The sequence below is a fragment of the Myxocyprinus asiaticus genome, chromosome 33, assembly GCF_019703515.2.
Source record: "Myxocyprinus asiaticus isolate MX2 ecotype Aquarium Trade chromosome 33, UBuf_Myxa_2, whole genome shotgun sequence".
Lineage (NCBI taxonomy): Eukaryota > Metazoa > Chordata > Actinopteri > Cypriniformes > Catostomidae > Myxocyprinus > Myxocyprinus asiaticus.
In genome coordinates, this window is record NC_059376.1 from 36237581 (window position 1) to 36265233 (window position 27653).

At 38.7% G+C, this 27653-nt stretch overlaps 1 protein-coding gene across 5 annotated transcripts in view; it reads left to right on the top strand.

The window, feature by feature from the left end:
- LOC127423946 (disabled homolog 2-interacting protein-like) overlaps nucleotides 1–27653 on the top strand; it is a 130746-nt gene that overhangs the window by 93596 nt on the left and 9497 nt on the right. For all 5 annotated transcript variants that reach the window (XM_051668658.1, XM_051668659.1, XM_051668662.1 and 2 more), the window contains 7 exons: nucleotides 10260–10404; nucleotides 11671–11815; nucleotides 17135–17371; nucleotides 17551–17752; nucleotides 20667–20845; nucleotides 22313–23195; nucleotides 25751–25903. In XM_051668658.1, coding sequence (XP_051524618.1) covers nucleotides 10260–10404; nucleotides 11671–11815; nucleotides 17135–17371; nucleotides 17551–17752; nucleotides 20667–20845; nucleotides 22313–23195; nucleotides 25751–25903 — 1944 coding nt within the window. The remainder of the gene's footprint in view (nucleotides 1–10259; nucleotides 10405–11670; nucleotides 11816–17134; nucleotides 17372–17550; nucleotides 17753–20666; nucleotides 20846–22312; nucleotides 23196–25750; nucleotides 25904–27653) is intronic.

The window sequence follows — 27653 nt, forward strand, 5'->3', positions numbered from 1 at the left end:
TACTTACATTCTCTGTATTTTAACGGAGCGTACAGTACATCCAAATTCTGACAAGATGCCCGACAATCATCGAGGATGCAGTTAATACACAAAATAAAGTAATTTTCAACTCTTCTAATTCATTGCATACAGTCCATTTACACTACCTACTTCTTATGAATGTGCTGTCTTTGTTTATATCGCTGGTGCTTGAGGGAATGGACTATATAATAGGACATAGACGATGGAATAACTGGAGAAAAATCTCAGAATTAAATTGCACTTGCTAATTGCACACGCTAATTGATCCAGCCCATTAGTGCTTTGCGCAGGCGATTTCACCAAACCCACTTGCGACTAGACTTAGCGCATGCTTGCAGGAAAATACCAAAACTTCATGGCCATGCCCACTGACTTTGCGCTAATGACTTATGGCATAGCGCAGCGCTTAATGCTAACACTCTTAAAATAGGGCCCTAGGTACGTTAACATGATTTTGATTTTAGTGTTAAAATCGCTTACTAACCTTATCCGTGTAAACTTATATCCAATATTACAACTTCGTTGTCATATGGATGTAACGTGGTATACTAATCTGGTAAATAGCATTATGCCGGTAAATTCCTTCTTTTATTTTACTAAAATCATGTTAACATGTATGACGTATAACATGTATATAACATTTAATGTTTCTTGTGGCTATACCTTTGAAACAGTGTGTATTTGAATGTTTATAGACTTGCCCCATTCATTTCAATTGCAAGTGCCTTACAGTAATCATGATTTGTGTGTGTGTGTGTGTGTGTGTGTGTGTGTGTGTGTGTGTGTGTGTTTTAAAAAATGCAGAACATTCCTTTAATTCTATTTTCAAATATATATTTTAATTCAGTTTTAGGTGGTTACAATCATAGTTAGTCAGTTGAGGAATAAACATAACATTGAGCTTGTTACATTATGCATAAAATTGAGTGGGGGTTAGGTTCACTAAGAATTAATTATGCTTGCTAGTAGTGTTTTTTTGTTGTTGTTGTTTTTTTCATGCTGTCTGAATTTTTTTAGCATTTGTAATGACATTAACATGTTGCAAAAATCCATGCTGAATGCAATTTGCATGCCACAGTTAACCATCTTTTAGGCCGGTTCTGAGAGCTAGTTGGTGAATTGTACAGCAGACTACCACAATATTGCATACAGTACAGTACTGTGCAAACGTTTTAGGCACTTAAGATGTTTCACAAAAACATTTGTCTTAAGATGGTTATTTATATCTTCAGCTTTAGTGTGTCAATAGGAAAAATACATTTTAGACTCCCAAACATTACTTTTGCAAATACAAAAGATTAGAATAGAAGAACAGGGCGCTCTGCAAGAGATGGCATTGCCCCCACAAAGCCCCCCACTGAACACCGAGTCAGTCTGGGATTACATGAAGAGACAGAAGCAATTGAGACAGCCTAAATAGATAGAAGAACTGTGGTGAATTCTCCAAGAAGCTTGGTACATCCTATCTGCCAACAACCAAGAAAAACTGTGTCCAGGTATACCTAGGAGAATTGGGGCTGTTTTAAAGGCAAAGGTGGTCACACCAAATATTGATTTAGTTTACTGGACTTTGTATGAAATAAAGTGATAAATTAAAACTATTTATGTCATTCTTTTTTAAGACATCCTCACTATGCAACATTTTTCACAAGTGCCTAAAACTTTTGCACAGTACTGAATATCGATCCAAAATCGACACCTGAATCGTCTCTTTACAATGCCAAAAGGACACTTGACTACACTACATGTCTGGATATATAACTTCTTATAATGCTCTGCTCCAACATTTGATCATTATTTGATTAAATAATGTTGCCATGATCGAGAGGAAATGTACAAAAACCTTTTCTTTTTAATAAAAGTCAGTTTACCACCTCCTTTTCAGCCGTTTACTGCCTGCTTTCCATGGGCAGATTTTTGCACTTAAATACAGGGCGCCAAGTTGCTGCAGTTGTTAAGCTAATTTACCGCTCTGTTTGGAGGTTGTGCTTTGCATTGCTTCTTGTCTTATACAAGGCAACATGTGTCGGTAACTGTTTCGATTGTTGTAGACACCTGCTTAGGAGACCAAATCTTCAGAGCGGTGCTTTCTTGTTGAGGCGTGTAACAATCGAATGATACCTCTCAATTCACAGACATACATCTGCTGCAAATAATTGATCCCACACCAGAGGATCAGCAGAAATCATGGCCAGCTGTAGACATGCTCGTCTGTGTCCTTTACACAGATTCTGCTGACAGCAATTGCACAGCACCGCCCACACTGTTCTACTGTGAATTGGAGTAATTCCATATCTCTGGAAAACTAAATAAAACAAAGTATTGAACCAGTTACACACATCAGAATAAAATGTGATACTACATACTAGGGCTGCAACTAAAGATTATTTTGACAATTGACTAATATAATGATTAATAGAATGATTATTCGACTATTCGGCGATTATTGCAACGATTAATCATTAGCTCTTAACTGATTATTCAGCTTGTGCCCGACTTAAAAATTTGTATTAAACGTGCTTGCTAACAAAAAGGAGGACAAAATCATCTTTTAAAAGTTCCTCTAAATGACATTCACTGAATTAAAGGGAAAAAATACTTTTTATTATGTTTAATTCAGTAAAGAAATTCACTGCAAAAAATCCTATTGTTATCAAGTGTTTTTGTCTTGTTTTCCATTTAAAATGGTCTAAAAATTATTTTAAAAAGATACATTTACTTGAGAGGCAACATTTTTAGACTTGCTTTAAGAGAATGTATATCTTAAATATAAGTGTATTATTTCACCTGGTTATACTTCTGTGAGTGTAGTTAAGACAAAATATACTTATATTCAAGATCTATTCTCTAAAAGCAAGTCTAAATATCTTATATGCTGCTTCTCAGGTGAATGCATCTTTTTTTAAAGGATTTTTAGATATTTTAAAATATTTGTATTTTTAATATTATATTCAACATTATCAGATAACATTTTTTTATTTTGCAGTATAGCTTCTAAAGTAAATTTACGTTGTTTTAAAGAAGTTTTAGATATTTATATTGGAAAACAAGTCAAAACAAAAACAAATCAAAAACGTATTTTGTTGCAGTGTATAATGGGGTGAAGACTACCCTCTCTCACCTTTCTGTTCACTTCAATCCATCTTTAACTCACAAAAAAACTCTCTTTTATTAATAAAGCTGTGTATTGGCAATTTTCTTCATGATAATAAACACACAGTGACGCATATATTATGATTCAATAAGTTGCGAGCCATCACGTTATAATCTAGCTGCAGCAACCGTGCGCGCTCGGTGAATGAGCATCCCCGTGACAGAGTGTGCATCAGCCGGGTGCAGTTTCAATCTCTCCCCCTTAGATCGGGACATTCGCGCAACTCATAGAAGTGGCGCTGACCACACAGAGAAATGCCAGTTTCTAAGTTTGTAGTTATTTACATGACCAGCTTCCTTATTATTTGAACTGTGGACTCAAGATGGCGCCGAGTATGGCTGCTGCGTTGCGAGCTCCGACACAACTTAGCAATGGTTTGTTTGTTTTGTTTACAATTCTTATGTTTCTTGTCTTGGATGTTGCCTGCCTTATTGTCTACGACAGACAAACACTTTTGGACATTGGCTCAGCGATCTCACACCGTAAACCGGACTTCACATTCCTCAATGCCGACCCGCTGTTTACAAACACGCAAGCGGAGCCCTTTGTCTGGGCAGCACGGCCGCGGAAACGCAGGAGGAAAAGGGGAAACAGAGCCGGCGTTCTCATCAGAGTAAGACGCCGCGCAAATCGACCCCCGCTACCCACTATTCTACTGGCAAATGTTCAGTCTCTGGATAACAAGCTCTGCGAGCTGAAAGCGCGGATCTCTTTCCAACGAGAGACGAGGGACTGCTGCGTTATCTGCCTTACGGAAACTTGGATGTCTGCGGAGATTCCAGACTCAGCCATTGAACCCGCGGGGTTCTCCATGCTCCGAGCGGACAGAGCGAAAGACCTCTCAGGTAAAACTAGAGGAGGTGGTGTATGTTTTATGATCAACAAATCCTGGTGTGATCAGAGGAACATACATTCTATCAAGTCTTTCTGTTCTCCTGATCTGGAATTTCTTATGCTTCTGTGTCGACCATTCTGGCTACCGAGGGAATTCACAGCGGTCATTATCACTGCTGTGTACATCCCCCCACAAGCCGACACAGACCGGGCACTCAAGGAACTGTATGGGAGTATAAGTGAGCAGGAAACCGCGCACCCTGAGGCCGCGTTCATTGTGACCGGGGACTTTAATAAAGCCAGTTTAAAATCAGTCGCACCAAAATATCACCAGCACATTAGTTTCAACACACGAGGGGACCGGGTTTTGGACCATTGCTACTCTCCGTTCCGGGATGGCTACAAATCCCTCCCCCGCCCACCATTTGGAAAATCGGACCACTCTTCCATTCTGCTTCTGCCCGCTTACAGGCAGAAACTGAAACAGGAAGCACCCACCCTCAGAACGATCCAGTGCTGGTCGGACCAATCAGACTCTACGCTACAAGACTGTTTTGATCGCACGGACTGGGAGATGTTCCGGTCCGCCTCTGATGACGACATCGAGCTTTACGCTGATAGCGTAATGTGCTTCATCAGAACGTGTGTAGAGGAAGTGATTCCGACCAGAACTGTGCGAATCTATCCGAATCAGAAGCCGTGGATCAACAGCGATGTTCGCGCAGCACTTAATGTGCGGACCTCCGCTTTTAATTCCGGGAACGCGGAGGAGCATAAACAAGCCAGTTATGCCCTCCGAAAAACTATCAAAACAGCAAAACGCCAGTACAGGAGTAAGATTGAAGGACAGTTTAACACCACCAACTCTAGAAGCATGTGGCAGGGAATTAACATCATCACGGACTTTAAAGGGAATAAAAACTCCGCCATGAACACCGCTGCCTCTCTACCGGATGAGCTAAATACTTTTTATGCTCGTTTCGAGGGAAATAACACCGCCCTCGCGGAGAGAGCTCTCACGGCCGAAGCTACAGAGGTTAGTTCACTCTCCGTCTCTGTAGCGGATGTAACCCGATCATTCCGACGGGTGAATATCCGCAAAGCCGCGGGTCCAGACGGCATTCCGGGCCGCGTCATCAGAGCGTGCGCGAACCAGCTGGCTGGTGTTTTTACGGACATTTTCAACCTTTCCCTCTCTTTGTCTATAGTCCCCACATGCTTTAAAACATCCACCATTGTGCCTGTTCCAAAACAATCGAAAATAACTTGTTTAAATGACTGGCGTCCTGTTGCTCTGACCCCCATCATCAGCAAATGTTTTGAGAGACTAATCAGAGATTACATCTGCTCTGTATTACCACTCAATCTTGACCCGCTGCAGTTTGCTTACCGTAACAACCGCTCCACTGATGATGCCATTGCATCTACAATACACACTGCTCTCTCCCACCTGGAAAAAAAGAACACTTATGTGAGAATGCTGTTTGTAGACTACAGCTCAGCATTCAACACCATAGTGCCCTCCAAGCTAGATGAGAAACTCCGGGCTCTGGGCTTAAACAGCTCGCTGTGCAGCTGGATCCTGGACTTCCTGTCAAGCAGACGCCAGGTGGTTAGAATAGGCAGCAACATCTCCTCATCACTGACCCTCAACACTGGAGCCCCGCAGGGCTGTGTTCTCAGCCCACTACTGTATTCCCTGTACACACATGACTGTGTGGCAACACATAACTCCAATGCCATCATTAAGTTTGCTGATGACACGACGGTGGTAGGTCTGATCACTGACAATGATGAAACAGCCTACAGAGAGGAGGTGCACACTCTGACACACTGGTGTCAGGAGCACAACCTCTCCCTCAACGTCAGTAAGACAAAGGAACTTGTGGTGGACTTCAGGAGAAAAGACAGAGAACACAGTCCAATCACCATCAATGGAGCACCAGTGGAGAGAGTCAGCAGCTTCAAGTTCCTGGGTGTCCACATCACTGAGGAACTCACATGGTCCGTCCACACTGAAGTCGTTGTGAAGAAGGCTCATCAGCGCCTTTTCTTCCTGAGATGGCTGAGGAAGTTTGGAATGAACCGCCACATCCTCACACGGTTCTACACCTGCACTGTGGAGAGCATCCTGACTGGCTGCATCTCCGCCTGGTACGGCAATAGCACTGCCCACAACCGCAAAGCACTGCAAAGGGTGGTGCGAACTGCCAAACACATCATCGGAGGTGAGCTTCCCTCCCTCCAGGAAATATATACAAGGCGGTGTGTGAAAAAAGCTCGGAGGATCATCAGAGACTCCAGCCACCCGAGCCATGGGCTGTTCTCACTGCTACCATCAGGTAGGCGGTATCGCAGCATCAGGACACGCACCAGCCGACTCCATGATAGCTTCTTCCCCCAAGCAATCAGACTTCTGAACTCTTGATCTCCCACGATCAAAATACATCATCCCTGCACTTTATTACTCTTTTATCTCACACCGGACTGTCATAAATTATATTACTGTCATTATATTATGTCTCTCTTAACAACTGACTATCAACCGACAGCCTGAATGTCAATACAGTACAATACTGTACATTCTATATATATACTTTTTTCATATATATTTTAATTTTTATTGAATAATGTGTATCTATATAGTATCTATATAGTAAAAAAACAAAAAAAAAAAAAAAAAAACAGCATATTGTATACTGTGCAATGTATGTTATTATTGTATATTGTTGAGTGTAATTGTGTATAACAGATGTTTAAATTGTGTTGTGTTAATTTGATGTTTTAAGTTGTGTAATTATGTATAACAGATGTTTAAATTGTGCTGTGTTAATTTGATGTTTTAAGTCGAGTTTAATTATGTATAACAGATGTTTAAATTGTGTTGTGTTAATTTGATGTTTATTGTAGATTGGCGTATGTCTCATCACTGTCACGACTGCTATGTTGATCGGAACTGCACCCAAGAATTTCACACACCATTGCACTTGTGTATATGGCTGTGTGACAATAAAGTGATTTGATTTGATTTTGATTTGACTTTAATAAAACTATAACGCATTAAATATAACTGCATTAAAGATGTAATGCTGAGGTGTTTCCTTTAAAAACGCTTGACACACAAGTGTTGCTTCAGCGGAGCGGCAGCTCTGGCTCCACTTCTGTATTTACTTATTTTGTATTTTTGTATTATTCCCTCTTATTATTGTATTATCTGCATCACCTGAAGCTGGTTGGAAAGTTTGGAGTGCATCTGTGAGCTGTTTTCTTCCTCGCCTCCGTCAGGCACGAACTGCAGTGCTGCTCTCATGCATCATCATTAGAGTTTAATGTGATCTCATGTTACGTTAAATGTGATCAAACGACTATTCGACAACAAAAAAAATTGTCAACAATTTGTTATTGTCGACGTTGTCGATAACACCAACTAATCGTTTCAGCCCTACTACATACACAAGAAAAGCAAGTGATCTGCCATTAACAATTGGGAAAAAATTATTGATTATTAAAATCAATATTTAATCCGTAATTTACATGGCCTTGATTGAATCCGCCATGATTTTTTTCTCCAGCTCGGAAACTCCAGTCCACTGTGATTAGTCGAGAGGATCAGCAGCGTGAACTGTTGGGTAATAGACCGCTGTGGAGCTCGCACTGATGCAGGCTCAGCCGAATGGCACATTGATGGTGCAAAGGGGGCGCTCGTGAGCACCCCTCAGAGCATTCAAATGTCAAATGGGACACCCTACAGTCATGTGGGCTTCGCGGGAACGCGCAAATGAAGGCCACGAGACTGCAAGTCCACATCAAGTGTGCCATTTGGAACAGGGCCTGTGAACGCAGATGCTTCTAGTTATGCAAACCCAATTTCGTGCAGAATTCGTTCAACGTTGCCACAAGGGGTGTTATTGCAGACATTTGTGTGAACTGTCTGCTTCCAGTGAGTTTTCTCTTTTAATTGAGCTACTATCATGGCGGTGCAACAGTTTGAAGAGAATATTGCTGAGCAATGTATTGAGCAACTTACCTGAATAATGACAAATGTAGTTATACTGTATGGCTCAGACATTTGAGTGTAGGAGGAAGTGACCCTGTTAAGCCCATGTACTATATAAGCCCACTTACAGTTTCATTTTGAAAAAGAAAAAGAAAAAAAGACAGAAACCAAGAAAAAAAATTGTTGCTGAAGAGAAAATGCACATATTTGTTGGTATCATTTTACTTGTTATTTGGAGCCGATAAATTATTTTGTTCTTGAGTTATTTGGGACCATGTGCCAACACTGTTTGGCGGCCATTTTGGAAGTTGCTCCAAAACTTCACTGTTTTTGAAGACCTAAAAAAAGCATTTTTTTTTCTGGAGTCAGATGAACAAACTGGGTGAGGAATGATACAAAATTTAAATTAAGAGATTAATAAATCAAGTGCAACTTGATATTATTTATTTTCTTTGTATTTAACAGCAATACTTTGTATTTGAAAAGATGGATTTCATAAGTATCTGGAGCTAGTGCAGGACACTGCCTGGGTGATGCTCACAAAGATAGATGCTGTAAAAAAAAAAAAAAGAAAAAAAAAAGAAAAACTGCTGATATCCACTTTAAATGAAAATATTTAAGAAGCTTCTTGAGCTCAAACAAGATTTAGTGCTCTGTCTATTATTATAATCCAGAAATATAACTTTCTTTTCTTATGAACTTATAAGGAACAGTGCCTTTGAGAAACCTGTTTGCAATGTGTTTACGTGGACTCTACTATAAATTACTGAGGTTTATTTTTCATTGGCCTCTATTGTTCCTAACAAGCCCACTGAGCAAATAACCCATCGAACCCATTAAAACATTACTAACTGAATTTGTCAACTCTCCATACTGACTCTGATTTCATTGCAGGGAGGAAATGAATAGGCAGAGAAAAAGGACTGTCCAAATATGATTAAAGCTTGCCTGATTCAGAAATTAAATATTCCATTAATTGGTTTTGATGTTTGAAGTCTAAATCTAAAAATTCACTGAAATTTATGTTTATTTAGAAAAATGTGAATAATTTACATTTTAAAAACATAGTGGGCTTATTAAGAACACATGTGGGCTTAAATGGTACACATGTTCCTTATGAGCCCACTCCAGATATTTCACGTTTGAAATTAAATAAAGTAACTTAATTTTTTCAGCTTATGACAAAGCATAACATGAGTGTTTAGATGAGAGATTAATCTTTGATTTAATACTCACTTTATTGGAAGGCTGTTAACATTTCTTTTAGAAAACTTGTAAAACTTAGCTTTGGTTGGGCTTTGTTGGGTCAGTTCCCTGTAACTCTTTCAACCCCCTTAAAGTACAGAGGTTAGCATGGTTTTAAATATGTACTTAGTGTGTACTTCAAAATCTACTTTAATGATTTACTCTGAGTCATTTCTGTAGATCCTCAGCAGTATAAAGGGCCTTTTACACAAGGGCCACATGAGAGCAGATCATTAGCATATTTACTCACTGGGCTACTGAGGTGGTGGATGTACTCAGCTGAAACTGAGTACATCCAGGCAGTGGAGGCAGAACCCAGACATGGGATATGCATCTATAGAGAGGAAAAACAGGAAGTGAGGGAAATAATAATACAGCGATACCCAGGGAAAATCTCATTGGACTATACAGCATCCATATCCCACGATCAATACAGTATCACTTCATATGAGTCATTTCCCCAACTGAATATCTATAACCAATGTAATCTGGAACACATTCTCACTAGACTTCAAAATGAAACATATCTGCCCAGTCAGATGTATTTGCTATTTTCAGGTCATCCAGTTAGACACTCAGCTCTGGATGGTTCAAAAACAAGAGTAGGACTTCAAAAATGGAGTGATCAAAGATGGGCAGATGGGGAAAGAAGGGAGGAAAGCAAACATAGTCCAGCAGCAGCACAGTGGAAACAAAAGACAGCCTATTCCTTTCAGTTTTATCTTGTGTACTAAAGCCAGCAGATAATAATTTGCATTTTAAAGGTGATGTGTGTAATTTTGTCTGTGTTAAAAGATTTTCTCTTGTCCCAGTAACTATAAGTAGGCTATAAGTACTGTAAGTCGATTCCTATCAATACATCGTTTGGTTTGTTTGAGCATCTGAAATTACACAGTTCACCTTTAAACAAATGTTGTATTTGCCGTTTAAACTTAAGGCTTTGATTAAGTCTTTCTCTAGAAATACTGCTCATCAAGAAAGACTTCTAAAAAATGTTGTCCCCCTCAGGACTTTCTGACGGATCTGATGATGTCCGAGGTGGACCGTTGCGGAGACAACGAGCATCTCATATTCCGTGAAAACACTCTGGCCACTAAAGCTATAGAGGAGTACCTGAAACTAGTGGGACAGAAGTACCTACAGGATGCTTTAGGTAAAAAAATACCTTGTGTGCGTGTGTTTCTCTGTAAAATGTATATTGAAATTCATTTCATTGTGACGTCCCAAAGCAATCTAATGTTGTCCTCTTGTGAGACTATAGAATCAATAATTTACTACTTTTTGTGTGTGTGTTTTAAGTTCTATTGAATTAAGATATCAAGTAACTCCAACTGGATTGGTAAATATAACTGCAAATTCAAGGAGGGCCAGTTACGCTCAGTAGAACTTGTTTTGGACACTTTTCAATGTGCTGGGAAAAAAAAAAACTTGAAAAAACGCTGAGAAAGCGTCACACACCCCATACATGAAGTCAAGTCATTTTAATTTGCATAGTGCTTTTCATAATACGCATTGTTTCAAAACAACTTTACATACAATTATTTAAAAATACAAGTTATGAAATAACTGAATAAACTCAGTAGATGTTTTTGGTAGGCAATGTTTAAAACTAAAGATTATTATCTGAACTCAGAGATTTATAATAAAGTGTATGTGAAGTCCATGACTGCGGGGATGCACATAGGTGCACCGTTACCTGCTGTTAGCCTAGCAATGGCTTTAGTTCATTTATTGTTTAAGTATTGCTTTTTAAGAGAATGAAGTGATGCAAGCAGTGATTAGTGAAGTGTTACTCGACACCAGAAGACACCATAGTTTCATCTGCATTAAGATATTGAAACCAAGTCGTTGATTGATATCTGATCATGAAATAAACAAGGTGATTGATTGGTTCATTTATCCAATTCCGAAATGAAACCAAATCGTTGATTGGTTTATTTTTCTGATTACATAATTAAACAAAAGTCATTGATTGGTTAAGTTGTCTGGTTACGAATGTAAACTAAGTCATCGATTGGTTTATTTTTCTAATTACATAATTAAACCAAGTTATCAGTTGGTTATTTTTTTATTTAAATTTTTTGATAATGTAATTAAACCAAGTTACGATTGATATCTGATCATGAAATGAAACTATGTGGTCGACGGGTTCTTTTTTTCTGGTTACAAATAGAAACCAAGTTGTCAATTGGTAGCCAAGTCATTGATTAGTAATTTTTTCAATGTGATAATGTTACAAGTTTTGCAAGAAAAACGTTGGTTCAAATGTACAACATTTAAGAATACTTCAAAGGCTGCATTAATGGTAACTGTAATATTAAACTCACAGTACATTATAACAGTATTATGTGCACTATCTGTGCTTAATCAGGTTTTTCTGCTTTGTTTACCTTGCTACCTTGTATGATTTTTGTGTCAGGTGAATTTATCAAAGCCCTTTATGAGTCAGATGAGAACTGTGAGGTGGATCCCTCTAAGTGTTCCTCCAGCGACCTGCATGAACACCAAAGCAACCTGAAGATGTGCTGTGAGCTGGCTTTCTGCAAGATCATTAACTCTTACTGGTAATGCCATCAACATCACCTCTCATATTGGCACCTGAACACACATTTCATCTGCCTGATGACAGTGTTGTGGCAAGTTCCACTATTGCCTGGATATTCTTTTGCAGACCCAGAGACACCCATCCAGAACCCCTTATAAAATTACCAGTTTTTCTCAGCAACACTTTATAATCATTTTCATTAATACCATTGACAAACAAACAAACATTATTACTATAATGATCTTTAATGCTTAACAGATCATTAATTTGCTAGAAATACATTTTGAAATACTGTATATACAATATTTAGTAATATACACTGGCGGCCAAAAGTTTGGAATAATGTACAAATTTTGCTCTTATGGAAAGAAATCGGTACTTTTATTCACCAAAGTGGCATTAAACTGATCACAATGTATAGTCAGGACATTAATAATGTGAAAAATTACTATTACAATTTGAAAAAAAATGTTCAGAACTTAAACTACTTCAAAGAGTTCTCATCAAAAAATCCTCCACATGCAGCAATGACAGCTTTGCAGATCCTTGGCATTCCAGCTGTCAGTTTGTCCAGATACTCAGGTGACATTTCACCCCACGCTTCCTGTAGCACTTGCCATAGATGTGGCTTGTTGGGCACTTCTCACGCACCTTACAGTCTAGCTGATCCCACAAAAGCTCAATGGGGTTAAGATCCATAACACTCTTTTCCAATTATCTGTTGTCCAATGTCTGTGCCCACTCTAACATTTTCTTTTTGTTTTTCTGTTTCAAAAGTGACTTTTTCTTTGCAATTCTTCCCATAAGGCCTGCACCCCTGAGTCTTCTCTTTACTGTTGTACATGAAACTGGTGTTGAGCGGGTAGAATTCAATGAAACTGCCAGCTGAGGACATGTGAGGCATCTATTTCTCAAACTAGAGACTCTGATGTACTTATCCTCTTGTTTAGTTGTACATCTGGTCTTCCACAACTCTTTCTCTCCTTGTTAGAGCTGATGTCCTTTGTCTTTGAAGACTGTACTGTACACCTTTGTATGAAATTGGCAATTTCAAGCATTGTATAGCCTTCATTCCTCAAAACAATGACTGACTGATGAGTTTCTAGAGAAAGCGGTTTCTTTTTTGCCATTTTTGACCTAATATTGACCTCAAGACATGTCAGCCTATTGCATACTGTGGCAACTCAAAAACAAACACAAAGACAATGTTAAGCTTCATTTAACGAACCAAATAGCTTTCAGCAGTGTTTGATATAATGGCAAGTGATTTTCTAGTACCAAATTTAGCATGACTACTCAAGGATAAAGTGTTGGAGTGATGGCTGCTGGAAATGGGGTCTTGTCTAGATTTGATCAAAAATGACTTTTTTCAAATAGTGATGGTGCTTTTTTTACATCAGTAATGTCCTGACTATACTTTGTGATCAGTTGAATGCAACTTTGGTGAATTCAAAGTATCAATTTCCTTCCGAAACTGCAAAATCTGTACATTATTCCAAACTTTTGGCCACCAGTGTATGTATATGTACACTTGACTGAAATGTTTCTCATGATCTTAAAAAACGTTTGATCTGAAGGCGTATGCTTAAATGTTTGACATTAGTTTTGTAGACAAAAATATAATTGTGCCACCATATTAATTTATTTCATTATAAAACTAAAATTTAATTAAAAAAATTAAAAAAAGTTTTAGAAATTGATGACCTGGACCAAATAATAAAGAAAAGCAGCCAATAAGTGCCCAACATAGATGGGAACTCCTTCAATACTGTTTAAAAAGCATCCCAGGGTGATACCTCAAGACTTTGGTTGAGAAAATGTCAAGAGTACATTTCTGCAAATTCTAGGCAAAGGGTGACTACTTTGAAGATGCTAAAATATAACACAGTTTAGATTTTTTTTTTTTTTTTTTTGGATTTTGTTTAGTCACAACATAATTCCCATAGTTCAATTTGTTATTCCATAGTTTTGATGACTTTACTATTATTTTTTTCCACATCAATCTACATTCCATACCCCATAATGACAAAGCTAAAACCAGCTTTTTGATAACTTTGCAAATTTATTAAAAAGAAAAAAACTGAAATATCACATTGACATATCTATTTAGACCCTTTGCTATGACACTTGTGCATCCAATTTCTCTGGAACATCTTTGAGATGGAGTCCACCTGTGGCAGATTAAATTGATTGGACATGATTTGGAAAGGCACACACCTGTCTATATAAGGTCTCTTAGCTGAAAATGCATATCAGAGCAAAAACCAAGCCATGAGGTCAAAGGAACTGCCTGCAGAGACAGAATTGTGTTGAGGCACAGATCTGGGGAAGGCTAAAAGAAGTTTCCCAAGAGCACAGTGGCCTGTGTAATACCATCCCAACGGTGAAGCATGGTGGTGGGAGCATCATGCTGTGAGGGTGTTTTTCAGTGGCAAGGACTGGGGAACTGGTCAGGGTTGAAGGAAATCTGAACGCAGCAAAATACAGAGATATCCTTAATAGAAAACCTGGTCCAGAGCGCTCAGGACCTCAGACTGGGCCGAAGGTTCACCTTCCAACAGGACAATGACCCTAAGCACACAGCCAAGACAACGCAAGAGTGGCTTAGAGACAACTCTGTGAATGTCCTTGAGTGGCCCAGCTAGAGCTCGAACTTGAACCCAATCGAACATCTCTGGAGAGACCTGAAAATGGCTGTCCACTGACGGTCCCCATCCAACCTGACAGAGCTTGAGAGGATCTGCAGAGAAAAATGGCAGAAAATCCCCAAATGTCACATTGTCGCATCATACCCAAAAAGATTTGGGGCTGTTATCACTTCCAAAGGTGCTTCAACTAAGTACTGAGTTAAGGGTCTGAATACTTATATCAATGTGATATTTCAGTTTTTTCTTTTTAATACATTTGCAAAGTTATGAAAAATCTGGTTTTAGCTTTGTCATTTTGGGGTATGGAGTGTAGATTGATGTGAGAAAAAAATTATTTTATTATTTTATTTAAAAAATCTCTCTCTCTCTCTCTCTCTCTCTATATATATACACAGTATAAACTATATATATATACATATATATATATATATATATATATTTAAGAAAATCTCATATGTTTTATAATATGTTTCTATCTTTGGACCCCTGATTGAAATGTAACATTCATTTAGTGTTATAAAATGGATTATTTTGGTCCTGGATGCTGATTGGTCAATGCAATGTTCCAGTCATGTTAAAATACACAGTAAAAGAAATGGCTATGACCTGAAACACCATTCACTGTTCAACCTTATTTTACATGTAGGGACTATATCTTCTAGTTGAAGTATGGCACGAAATGATTTTGCTTAATGAAAATATTAAAGACATAAATTGTCATTAAAACGACGTTTTATTATGTGGTAATCATTTTGTAAAAGCAATAAGATACTGGAGGCCATGCTATATTTGGAATATACAGCTAAAGGGGTGCATACTCTGCTGTGTCGTGCCTAACAATACCCTTAAGCTGTAACAATTATTGCTTAATTAACGTATCTAAAGAGAAAATTAAGACTTAAGAACGGTTATGTGCTGCTTTTAAATTCTTAATTATAGGCAGATCCTTTAATTTTGTAATTTATCCAAGAAACACATAATGCCTGACAGAAAGACTAATCAGAAATGGGAGGTCTCATCTGTCCTCTGTGAGACTGTGATATTCCTTTGTCATTACTTATATATCTGCAAAATCATGCTGGGAAAATAAATTAATCCCTCCTGCAATGGCCTGATGCAAGATATCCCATCAGGGGAATAGAATTTTCCTGCCTTTGACCATTATCTAAACTGTATCTTCTTAAAAGGATAGTTCATTTTGAACTGAAATTCTCTCATCATGCCATCCCAGATGTGTATGACTTTCTTTCTTCAGCAGAACACAAACAAAGATTTTTAGGAGAATATCTCAGCTCTGTAGGTCCATACAATGCAAGGGAATAGTGATCAGACCTTTGTAGCTCCAAAAATCACATAAAGAAACATAAAAGTAATCCATGTGACTCCAGTGTTTAAATCCATATCTTCAGAAGCAATATAATAGGTGTGGGTGAGAAACAGAACAATATGTATATCCTTTCTTACTTTAAATCTCCACTTTAACTGTCTATTTCAGATGTAAAAGTGAAACTAAACAGGCACCAATTTTGATTTTCAGATGAAAAAGTGAAAGTGGAGATTTAGAGTAAAAAAAAAAAAAAACACTTACATTTAAATTAAATTATTTAAATTAAAGTTTCTCACCCACACCTATTATATCGCTTCTGAATATATGGATTTAACCACTGGAGTCTTATGGATTGCTTTTATGTTTCCTTTACTTTTAATTACCTGCCTTAAGCTTCCAGCCGGACTGTGATGCTCCTCACTGAATGATACCTGTATCATCTTGGTCAAAGGAGGGACAACACTTTCTTAAAAAATGAACTACATACAAAATGAATTAACCAACAAAAGCCTTCATCGGCCAAAATCAAAGAACAATGCATCTGCGTATATTTCCTCAGTTAATTCAAGATGACTTCAAGGACATTAATATTAAAATTTACAGTATAGTTCATACAAAAACCTTTTGTTTATCCATTGACCTACAACACTTACTTAGTTTACTTATTTAAACCACTAATAATTCTAAACATAAATAATTAATATTGGCATTATATTCATTCATTTTCTGTAATAGCGTAATTTCCTGTACAGCTGCTTTGAAATGATGTCTGTTGTGAAAAGCGCTATACAAATAAATATGACTTGACTTTATTTGATTTTTGGAGCTGCAAAGGTCTGATCACCATTCACTTGCACTGTATGGACCTGCAGAGCTGATATATTCTTCTAAAAATCTTTGTTTGTGTTCTGCTGAAGAAAGAAAGTCATAGACATCTGGGATGGCATGAGGGTGAGTAAATGATGAGAGAATTTCCAGTTTTGGGCGAACTTCCCTTTAAGTTTTTTCTAACTGTCCCAAAGTTCTGTTGTGTGTCACCTTTTGTGTGTTTCGCTATCTTAAAAAGAGCAACTTAAAACAACAGATTGCGTTAAACTAGAGACTTAGTGATGTTTAAAGGAATAGTTTACCCAAAATGAAAATTCTGTCTCTATTTATTTTTTTTCTGTTAATTTGAAAGAATCTGCACACAGCTCTTTTCTGACCACATCTGTCAAACTTAAAAAATGACAGTGTAATGACAGTACTGTAGTTCACGACTCATGCACTATATTCCAAGTCTTCTTAAACCATACAATAGCTTTGTATGAGGAACAGAGCTTCTGTCTCAAAGCTCTGAAATTTTCCTGTCTTTCGTCAACAGCGTATTTCCACGGGAACTCAAGGAAGTGTTTGCATCATGGAGGCAGGAGTGCAGTAACCGTGGACGACCGGACATCAGTGAACGTCTGATCAGTGCATCTCTCTTCCTGCGCTTCCTGTGCCCTGCCATTATGTCGCCCTCACTCTTTAGCCTCATGCAGGAATATCCTGACGATCGTACGGCACGCACGCTCACTCTCATCGCCAAAGTGACGCAAAACCTTGCCAACTTTACCAAGTAAGTGTGTGCATTCAAACCAGAACATTTTGTAACACTTTATATATAACGATGGATGGATGGAGAAATGGATAAATGGTCGGTCGGATGGATGGTCGGATGGCCCCTGTGGCTTCATAGAGAGTGTTACTAAGCATTTTCTTCAGGAAAAGCTGTGTTTAATGTGTTTTATATTGTAGATTTGGCAGTAAGGAGGAGTACATGTCCTTCATGAATCAGTTCTTGGAGCATGAATGGACGAACATGCAGCGTTTTCTGTTGGAGATCTCCAACCCAGAGACCATCTCTAACACAGCAGGTTTCGAGGGTTATGTTGACTTGGGCCGTGAACTCTCCTCTCTCCATTCTCTTCTGTCAGAAGCTGTCTCACAGCTTGATCAGGTGAGTGCTTTGATTTACAATAATGCCATTTTTAGTGGAAAAAGTTTTAGGCTATTAAATTGTGTTGGCCCAGAGTTAATTAGATTGCAATCTACACTACGAGTCAAAAGTTTGTTCACACCAACTGATACTTTATTTTGATTTTTGACTATTATAAGCCATCAAAACTATGAAAAACACAATTTGAAGTATGGGAATTATGTACTTACAAATATTGAATCAAAACTTTTTAGAAGCTTTGAAGAAACTAAAAACTATATTTTAGTTTCTAAGTAGCCACCCTTTGCTCATCCTTGAGAGCAATTTCCAAATGCCTGATGGTACCACGTTCATATTGACAAACAATAGTACACATGTATAAACACCATGAAACCATGCAGCCATCATACCGCTCAGGAAGGAAACGCATTCTGTCTCATAGAGATGAACATAGTTTAGTGCGAAAAGTGCAAATCTATCCCAGAACAACAGCAAAGGACCTTGCGAAGATGCTGGAGGAACAGGTAAACAATTATCTATATCCAGAGTAAAATTAGTCCTATATCAACATAAGCTGAAAGGCAGCTCAGCAAGGAAGAAACCACTGTTCCAAAACCGCCATAAAAAAGCCAGACTACAGTTTGCAAGTGCACATGGGGACAAAGATCTTACTTTTTGGAGAAATGTCCTCTGGTCTGATGAAACAAAATTGAACTGTTTGGCCATAATGACCATCATTATGTTTGGAGGAAAAAGGCAGAGGCTTGCAAGCAGAAGAACACCATCCCAACCGTGAAGCATGGGGGTGGTAGCATCATGTTGTGGGGGTGTTTTTCTGCAGGAGGGACTGGTGCATTCACAAAATAGATGGCATCGTGAGGAAGTAAAATTATGTGGATATATTGAAGCAACTTCTCAAGAGTTCAGCCAGGAAGTTAAAGCTCGGTCACAAATGTGTCTTCCAAATGGACAATGACCCCAAGTATACCTCCAAAGTTGTGGCAAAATGGCTTAAGAACAACAAAGTCAAGGTATTGGAGTGGCCATCACAAAGAGTGAAAAAGTATATATATATATATATATATATATATATATATATATATATATATATATATATATATATATATATGTAACTGTCCAACACACATGGGAACTCCTTCAATACAGTTTAAAAAAGCATCTATTTTATATATAATAGATGCTTTTTTAAACTGTATTGAAGGAGATCCCATGTATGTTGCACAGTTGTTGACAACTTTTACAACCCCAATTCCTAAAAAATGTGGGACAGTATGAAAAATACTAATAAATACAAAAAGGAGTGATTTGTAAATTATATTCACCCTTTGCTATATTGAAAGCACTGCAACTACACATTATATGAATTGAATTTCATTGTTTTTTGAAAATGTACTGTAATTTCTAATCAAATGATTGCAACATGCTCAAACAAAGTGGGGACAGTTGAGTGTTTACCACTGTGAAACATCACCATTTCTTCTAATAACACTTATCAAGCATTTGGGCACTTAAGATACAGTTGTGTTAAGTTTAGAAAGTGGAATTTTCTCCCATTCATCCATTATGTAGGTCTTTATCTGCACAATTGTACGGGGTCTTCGTGGCCGGATGGTGTGCTTAATAATGCGCCATATATTCTCAATTGGAGACAGGTCAGGACTGCAGGCAGGCCAATCTAGTACCCATGCACTTGTCATGCTGGCAGTATGTGGATTGAAGTTGTCTTGCTGGAAAATGCAGGGACGTCCCTGGAAAAGACAGTGCTGGATGGCAGTATATGTTGCTCCAAAATTTGTACATATCTATCTACATTCATGGTGTTCTCACAGATGTGTAAGTTACCCATGCCATGGGCACTGACACACCCCTGGCCCATATAGACACTGGCTTTTGGACCTGACGCTAATAATAGCTTGGATGGTCCTTTTCCTCTTTGGCTCAGATAACATGACGGCTGTTGTTTTTCAGAAATGTGGACTCTTCGGACCAAAAAACACAGTTCCACTGTTCTAATTTCCATCTAAGATGAGACCGAGCCCATAGAAGTTGGCAGCGCTTCTGTGGATGCAGCGGCGAGTGGTGTTGACTAACAAAGGTTTACTAAAGTTATCCCAAGCCCATGTTCATGATATCCATTACAGATGAATGCTGTTTTTTAAGACAGTGATGTCTGAGGGATCAGAGATCACGCGCATTCAGAAGCGGTTTTCGTCTTGCCCTTTACACGCCAAGATTTGACCAGATTCCTTGAATCTTTTAACTATATTGTGCACTGTAGAGGGTGAAATGCCCAAAATCCTTTCAATTTATCTTTGGGGAACATTGTTCTCAAAGTGCTGGATTATTTGCTGAAGCATCGGTTGGCAAATTGACAAGTCTTAAACGATCCTTGTTCTTGAAGGACTAGGCTGTTTTTGGAAGCTCCTTATACAGTATACAGTATTGACACAATTGCCTCACCTGTTTAACATCTCCTGTTTCACGTCACCTTGTAATTTCAACTCGTCAAATTGTTATTAGTCTTAAATTGCCCCTGTCTTATCTTTTTTGGAGTGTGTTAAAATCATCTGATTTGAAATACTATATATTTAAAAAAAAAAAAGAAATATGACATTTTCAAGGTAAATCATCATATAATGTTTAGTTGTTGTGCCTTCAATATAGCAAGGGTGAATATAATTTACGAATCACTCCTTTTTTGTTTTTATTAGCATTTTTCATACTGTCCCAACTTTTTCGTAATTGGGGTTGTAAATTCTTTATATTCTTCTATATTCTTTAAGCTTTGAAAAGAATATTTTTAGTGGGGGATTTTTTCACTAGTGATACTTTTTTCTTTTACCCGCAAGAGTGAGTTCACAATGCTCTATTCACATTTCAATCAGGTTAGTCACAGTTCTCCTTTGTGTTAAAGAGTACTACCACTACGCTGGGTCCTTTGGCACGAATCCTGCGGGATGTGAATTTAGCCCTGACGAACCCCACCGGAGTCCCTATGTCATCTCCAACCGAGCGTGTGGGCTCGCCTGGACTACCCAGCAGCAGCCTGTCAACCGGTCTGCAGAAGATGGTCATGGACAGTGAGATCACAGGGTAAGTCAAGGCAATTGTAGTCTCATGTAGCCAGACTTATTTATTAGAACTGCCCACTAATAAAGTGAATGTCTGACCAACATATAAAGTGACCACCACAGTTTGTTTTGTTTCACATGCTGTTTAGAGCAGGTGTATCTGAAATAGATAATACCACAATAATAAACTGGCATTGAGAAAATAATTAACAAAACTAATATCATGTCTCTGCAAATAGTTGTACAGAAATTGTTCCAGAAATGGGATAAATGATTCGTTATGAGAATACAAACTTTTTCTTTGCATTTCTTATGCATGTAACAGAAACACCCGTTAACTTACTTTAGCTAATAAGACTGAAAAAAAAAATCTAGAAAACCGCCAAAACCTTGCTAACTGTTTTTGATTATGTGTCTATCAGAAAGCGTTCCATGTAAGTTGATGCCTACTTACTGTGGCAGGCTATGAAATTTGATTCTTTTAAAGCTCTCTCATATTTAGGTATAAATCTTTCAAAACAATTAAATTAATCTGAGCTCAGTGAAAGGCAGGTTAGTATAATATTTATTATTCTGTTGTGATAAAAAGGATGATAAAAAAAATTTCTTACTGTAGCCAATGTGTCGAATAAAGTATGTTCCATTGAAATGTCAAGGAAAATTTCTTGGATCTGATAATGTCTTAAAGGAATATTCGAGGTTCAATACAAGTTAACCTCAATCAACAACATTTGTTGCATGATACTGATTACCGCAAAAATTTATTTAGACTTCTGGGTTGCAGTGAAGCACTTAAAATGGAAGTGCATAGGGCCTCGCAATTTTGTGGAGGGTTTAAAGGCAGAAATGTAAAGCTTATTTTATAAAAGAACTGCTTGAGCTTTAAAATTGTTTAAATCGTTGTTTTAACAGACATTTTAGGGTTAAAGAGTTTATGGCATTATGTAAAATTTGTAAAATTGGGTGTAACTACACGGAAAAGGCTAATAAGTGATTTTATCAAACTAAAATCGTTAAAATGCGTATTGTTTACGTCTTGTGAATACTTTTGAAACAATGAGTATTTTAACATTTACAAATTAACACCATTTACTTCCATTTTACTGTTATTGCCTTACTGTAACCTCAATTTTTGCTTTGTTTTAAAGAAAAAGAGGGCGAGTCTAAAGTATTATTATTTATTTATTTATTATTTGTTGGTAATCAACATTATGCCACAAATGCTGTCGATTGAGCTTGACTTGTACTGAACCTGTAATATTCCTTTAATATGTTTTAATAATTAGTTTTCAGATCTTTTTACAAATCTTCACTGCTGTCTAATGTCATGAGCTGAGTATAGCATTCGGAGTGAATGGTCAGTACAGGCAGCGATGTGTTGCACTCCCCCACCCATTCTGCAGCACACACATCTAGATAGGCAAGTAATGAGTTTGGTTTGAATAAAAAAAAACAGATCTTTATTCTTGTCTACATGCCACTTGAACAGGTTAGTGGATTTCACTCGCCTGCCCTCGCCAACCCCCGAAAACAAGGATCTGTTTTTCGTAACGAGGAACTCTGTGATTCAACCATCACCCGCCCGCAGCTCAAGTTACTCCGAAGCCAACGAGCCAGATGTTCAGATTCCTAATGGCAGCAAGAGTTTGTCCATGGTGGACTTGCAGGACAGTCGTTCTCTGGAGAGCGCTCCCAATACCTCCTACAGTGATCCCATCAATGACAGCCAGACTGGAGGAACTGGAGTATGGACCACCCGCACCGTTAAGGGCAACACACCCAGCGGTCCAACCCTGAGAAGGGCAGGTCAGACCCCCACAACACCGAGCACAGAGAGCGCCCCAGGGAGGTCCCAGCTGCTCGCCCCCCTGTCCTTCCAGAACCCAGTGTACCAGATGGCCACTGGATTGTCCGTGTCACCCCGTGCCGATTCGGGATCCGAATGCCAGAGTTCCATCAGCTCCCAGAGTAACGCAGAGGAAGCGGCGACTGTGGGGCCAAAGCACCCGTTTTTAAACCAATCCAGTACCGGTGCCAGCGGTGCAGGGGGCAGCAGTGGGGATGAGTTTGTTAGACGGTCTGGAGAGTTCACACGCAGACAGCTGTCTATCACCGAGACCCAACACCAAACCAACGTACCACGCCTGAACAGCACAGGCCCACAACGTAGGATAGATCAACCACCTCCAGCAGTCACAAGGGGCCGCACTCCACCCAACATGCTCAACACCGCCCCCTACCCCCGTCCCTCCAGTGGCAGTATGATGTCATCGTCTCCTGATTGGCCAAGCAGTGGCACTAGACTGAGACAGCAGTCATCATCATCAAAAGGGGACAGTCCAGAATCCAAGCAACGTACCCTGCACAAACAAGTGAGTGGAACCATTTTTAAAAAGTCTATGTTGTTATCTATACCTATGGACCAGTATATGTAAAGACATGGGGCTGAGCTCTTTTTACTTGGGTCAGTAAGCAGCTACCTAACAACACACTAAAAATGATGGTTGTGTCTAGAAGGGAACCCTTTGTGTGGGAAAGTCTTGTGAGATTCGCATTTGCTGATACTAAGGTTATGGTAAGGTTTAGGTGTAGGGTTTCTGTGGGACTATGAATAAACACAATAAACACAGAATAAACATTTAGAACACCTTAGCAACTGCATAGTAATGCTATGTTAACCACCCACAACACACTAGCATCGTAGCGGCAAGTTTTGTATGGGCTAGCACCACTCACATTTTCTTTTATTTATTTATTTTTCTCCCCAATTTGGAATGCCCAATTCCCAATGCGCTCTAAGTCCTCGTGGTTGCGTAGTGACTCGCCTCAATCCAGGTGGCGGAGGACAAATCTCAGTTGCCTCCGTGTCTGGGGCCATCAATCCATGCATTTTATCACGTGGCTTGTTTAGCGCGTTATCACGGAAACATATTCACGCCATCCAACGCAGCATCGACGCACAACTCACCACGTGCCCCACCGTGAGCGAACCACATTATAGCGACCGCGAGGAGGTTACCCCATGTGACTTTACCCTCCCTAGCAACCGGGCCAATTTGGTTGCTTAGGAGACCTGGCTGGAGTCACTCAGCATTCCCTGGGATTCGAACTCGCGAAGGTAGTCAGCATCTTTACTTTCTGAGCTACCCAGGCCCCCCACTCACATGTTCTTTAGTAAGCAACACCCAGACAACTGCCCAGAACACCTTAGCAACAAGCTAAAAAAACACTCAGAATACCTCACTGTCAACTAGCATGTTACGACAGTGAGTCACTGCTTGCGGATACTATACAAGTGAATGGGGAGAGCTATAAAGTGACACCTACCTGTCGCAAAATTGTCTGTGACTTCTCTTATAAAACAATAATTTTATTGTAGTAAACTCCAAACATAGTTCATTCCAAAAGGATTGTTTAGTGTAAAACATGTTGAAGATTAGCTGAAAGGCAGTCAATTCATTAAATGATGAGCTGTTTCCTCACAAACGCAGTTTATTCAGAACACTGAGGCATCTCCTCCATAGACATCCATTCAAAAGGAACGGCCTCTTGTCTCCTCGCCAGTGTACCGCCCAGGGAATGTCTATCTGACCGCCACCTTATGCTATTTTAGGCTAAGCTTGTAGGCTCCCCTATTAGAAGGGTTCTGCCTAAAACCCCTCAGAACATCTTTGCAACCGCAAGCAATGCTATGGCAACCACCCACAAAACTCTTGCATTGTGGCGACGAGTTTTGCATGGGCTAGCATCACTTAGATTTTCTTCAGTAAGGAACACCCTGTCAACCACCCAGAACACCCTAGCAACATACTAAAAACCCCTCAGAACATCTTAGCAACCATCCAGAAAACCCCAACGTCGTGGCAGTGATTTAAGCACCACTCACCTTTTCTTCAGAAAATGAAATAATCTATTTATTGCGGTATTATGGCTACAACCGAGATAAAAATATTGTTGTATTTCCTCAAGTTTTCATGAGATTTAATTGTTAAACCGATCGCATCCTTTGCATCTCACTAGATCCATATGCATTATTATGTTCCCATGGCTCATTTGGGTACCAATAAATTAGCTACCACAAGGCTGATATCCTTAAAACAACTTGACATTCTGATCTCTTTGGGGTTAATGAGTCTTTTGGTCCATCGGCACACTCAAACAAGGCTCTTAAGTTGAGACAAACACGCAGCCTTCTCACCGTCAGAGACACAGGGAATGAAACAGACAGGCAGAATTAATTGCCAGAGCTCAGGCACTGCACTAGTGATTAAATGACTGCTCAGATTGTCCAAACTGTTCATTTGATGTCCGATGAAATGGATCTTCATTAAAATCTGAGCCAGCACAAGTGTTGTTGTCACCTTGAAATGTTTTAAGACAACATTTAATGCCTCTGCCCACCTTTAGGCTACTCTCCCACTCTCTTTAAGCTGTGTGTGTGTGTGTGTGTGTGTGTGTGTGTGTGTATGTGTCTTTTTGCACACGTTTTGATACATAACATGCCCATAGATTAACATAGGTTAACATTTGAAACGTAGATCATAAGGGAATTTGTAAGGGAAATTATATATCTTAGATTCTGTTACTGGTCACCATTTTTAATGACCTTTTTGCCTTCAATAGTTCATTTTAAACGGTCCTGCAGTGTGACAAATGAATTTTTAAAGTACAGATATCACCTTAATATATTATCATAAAAGCTGCATGCATAATAATCATATAAGAATTAGCAATATGCTATTTAAAACAGTTTAGATAGAGATAGATTAAGTCAAACTGCAGTACTTCTTTTGGAAAGTGTCAGCTAATAATTAATGATAACAAATTTAACAGATTGATTCATGTGAACTGTCTCAACGTGTGCTAACGCGGCCACATTACAAAGCTGATGGATGTCTGTGTATGTTTTCTTATGGACTTTTATTAGGCTCCATCTCCTGTGAATCCAAATGCATTGGACCGCACTGCTGCATGGCTGCTGAATATGAATGTGCAATACTTGGAGCAGGAAGGAATTGACCCAGATTCGAAGCACCGGGAGGACTTTCCAAACAAAGAAGATCTCACACAAACTGAAAAGGTAATAATGAGAGCTCAGCCTACAATAAGGTAGTTCAAAACACAATATTTTTTAGGTCAGTTTTGATGGTAGATGCAAAAAATATTATTTGCATATAATGTTATTTCCTCAAAACTGCCCCCCTTACAAAGACAAGAAGTTAGTTGACTCTAGTGATTTCTCCTAATATACAGTCACTGCAAAAAGCATTTGGACACTTAAAGGAATAGTTCACCCTAAAATAAAAATTCTCTCATCATTTACTCACCCTTCTTTCATCCCAGATGTGAATGACTTTCTTTCATCTGCTGAAGTCAAATAAAGATTTTTAGAAGAATTTCTCCACTCTTTTGGTCTATACAATGCAAGTGAATGGTTGTCAAAATTTTGAAGCTACAAAAATCATATAAGGCAGCATAAAAGTAATCCATAAGACTCCAGTGGTTAAATCAATGTCTTCAGAAGCGATATGATAAGTGTTGGTGAGATACAGATCACTTTCACATTCTTCTTCTTCTTTTTTTTTTTTTTTTTTTTTTGGTGATTCATTCTTCATTCATATCACCCCCTGCTGGGCAAGTAGAAGAGTTTCAAGCAAAAAAGGACTTAAATATTGATCTGTTTCTCACCCACACTTATCATGTCACTTCTGAAGATATGGATTAAAACACTGGAGTCGTATGGATTACTTTTACAATGCCTTTATGTGCTTTTTGGAGTGTCAACATTTTGGCACCTATTCACTTGCATTGTATGACCGACAGAGCTGAAATATTCTTCTAAAACTCTTTATTGGTGTTCTGCAGAAGAAAGAAAGTCTGGGTAAGAAAGGTGGAACAAAAAACTGGGGAAAAAATGGCTAAGAAAGTGAAGTTTGTTTAAAAAAAAGAAGCTCTAGCATCATTTGTCTGCAGATATTTTGTTATCTAATGCAGTGACATTCAGATGTCCGTCTGCTTTCTTTGTTGGTACCTATTATCTCTCTTTAATTCTAGAAAAGAGAACAATCCAAGTTTTTTTCTCTCTCTGCATCCAGACGTGAGGATATTTTAAGCTCAGACCCAGTTGCTTAGTCACGGCTCCTTGTCTTAAACTGAGATGAGAGTTTGAAAAAGCACTGCGGATATAAACCACAGATAGGTAGACGATGTCCAGAAAACAGACATGAAATTCAAAAGGCCTTTAGATGAATTTGACCTCTGATCACTCTAGTGTTGCAATTTAGACAGACAGCAGCTCAAATCATTAAGCTGAAACAGGGAGAGCTGGGGTGAAAGTGACATCTCTGTGGACTCTGGTTCGGGCTCGTCTGCCTGCTCTTTAATGAATGATGAGCCCGGCGGAGCAAACCGAGCATGCACACCCACATACTCAACCCTCTCCCTGAGTAGAACTTGCATGCACAGCGTTTTAAGCTGTTAATGTAAGTGATGTTGTACATTTTTTCTGAATCCTCGGAAGGGATAGAAGCTTATTACACAATGGAGTTTTAATCTAGATGCAAAGCCTGAAGAAACTAGATTCGTCTTGTTCATCTTGCTTTTTATTCTTCCTTTGCAGATTTAAAAATAAAATAAAAAATGGCAAGCTCTGTCTCTGTAAGCCCTTGGCCAAGCAGAATCTAAAATCAGTTTGGAGACTATCAGTATAATTCTGTCTGCAATGAGCTCTCAAAAACGGTTTCCTCTGATCAACTGCATTAAACATAAAAACACTTTTCTCTCTCTCTCTCTCTCTCTTTCTCTCTCTCCTTTAAAATATTGGGAACACT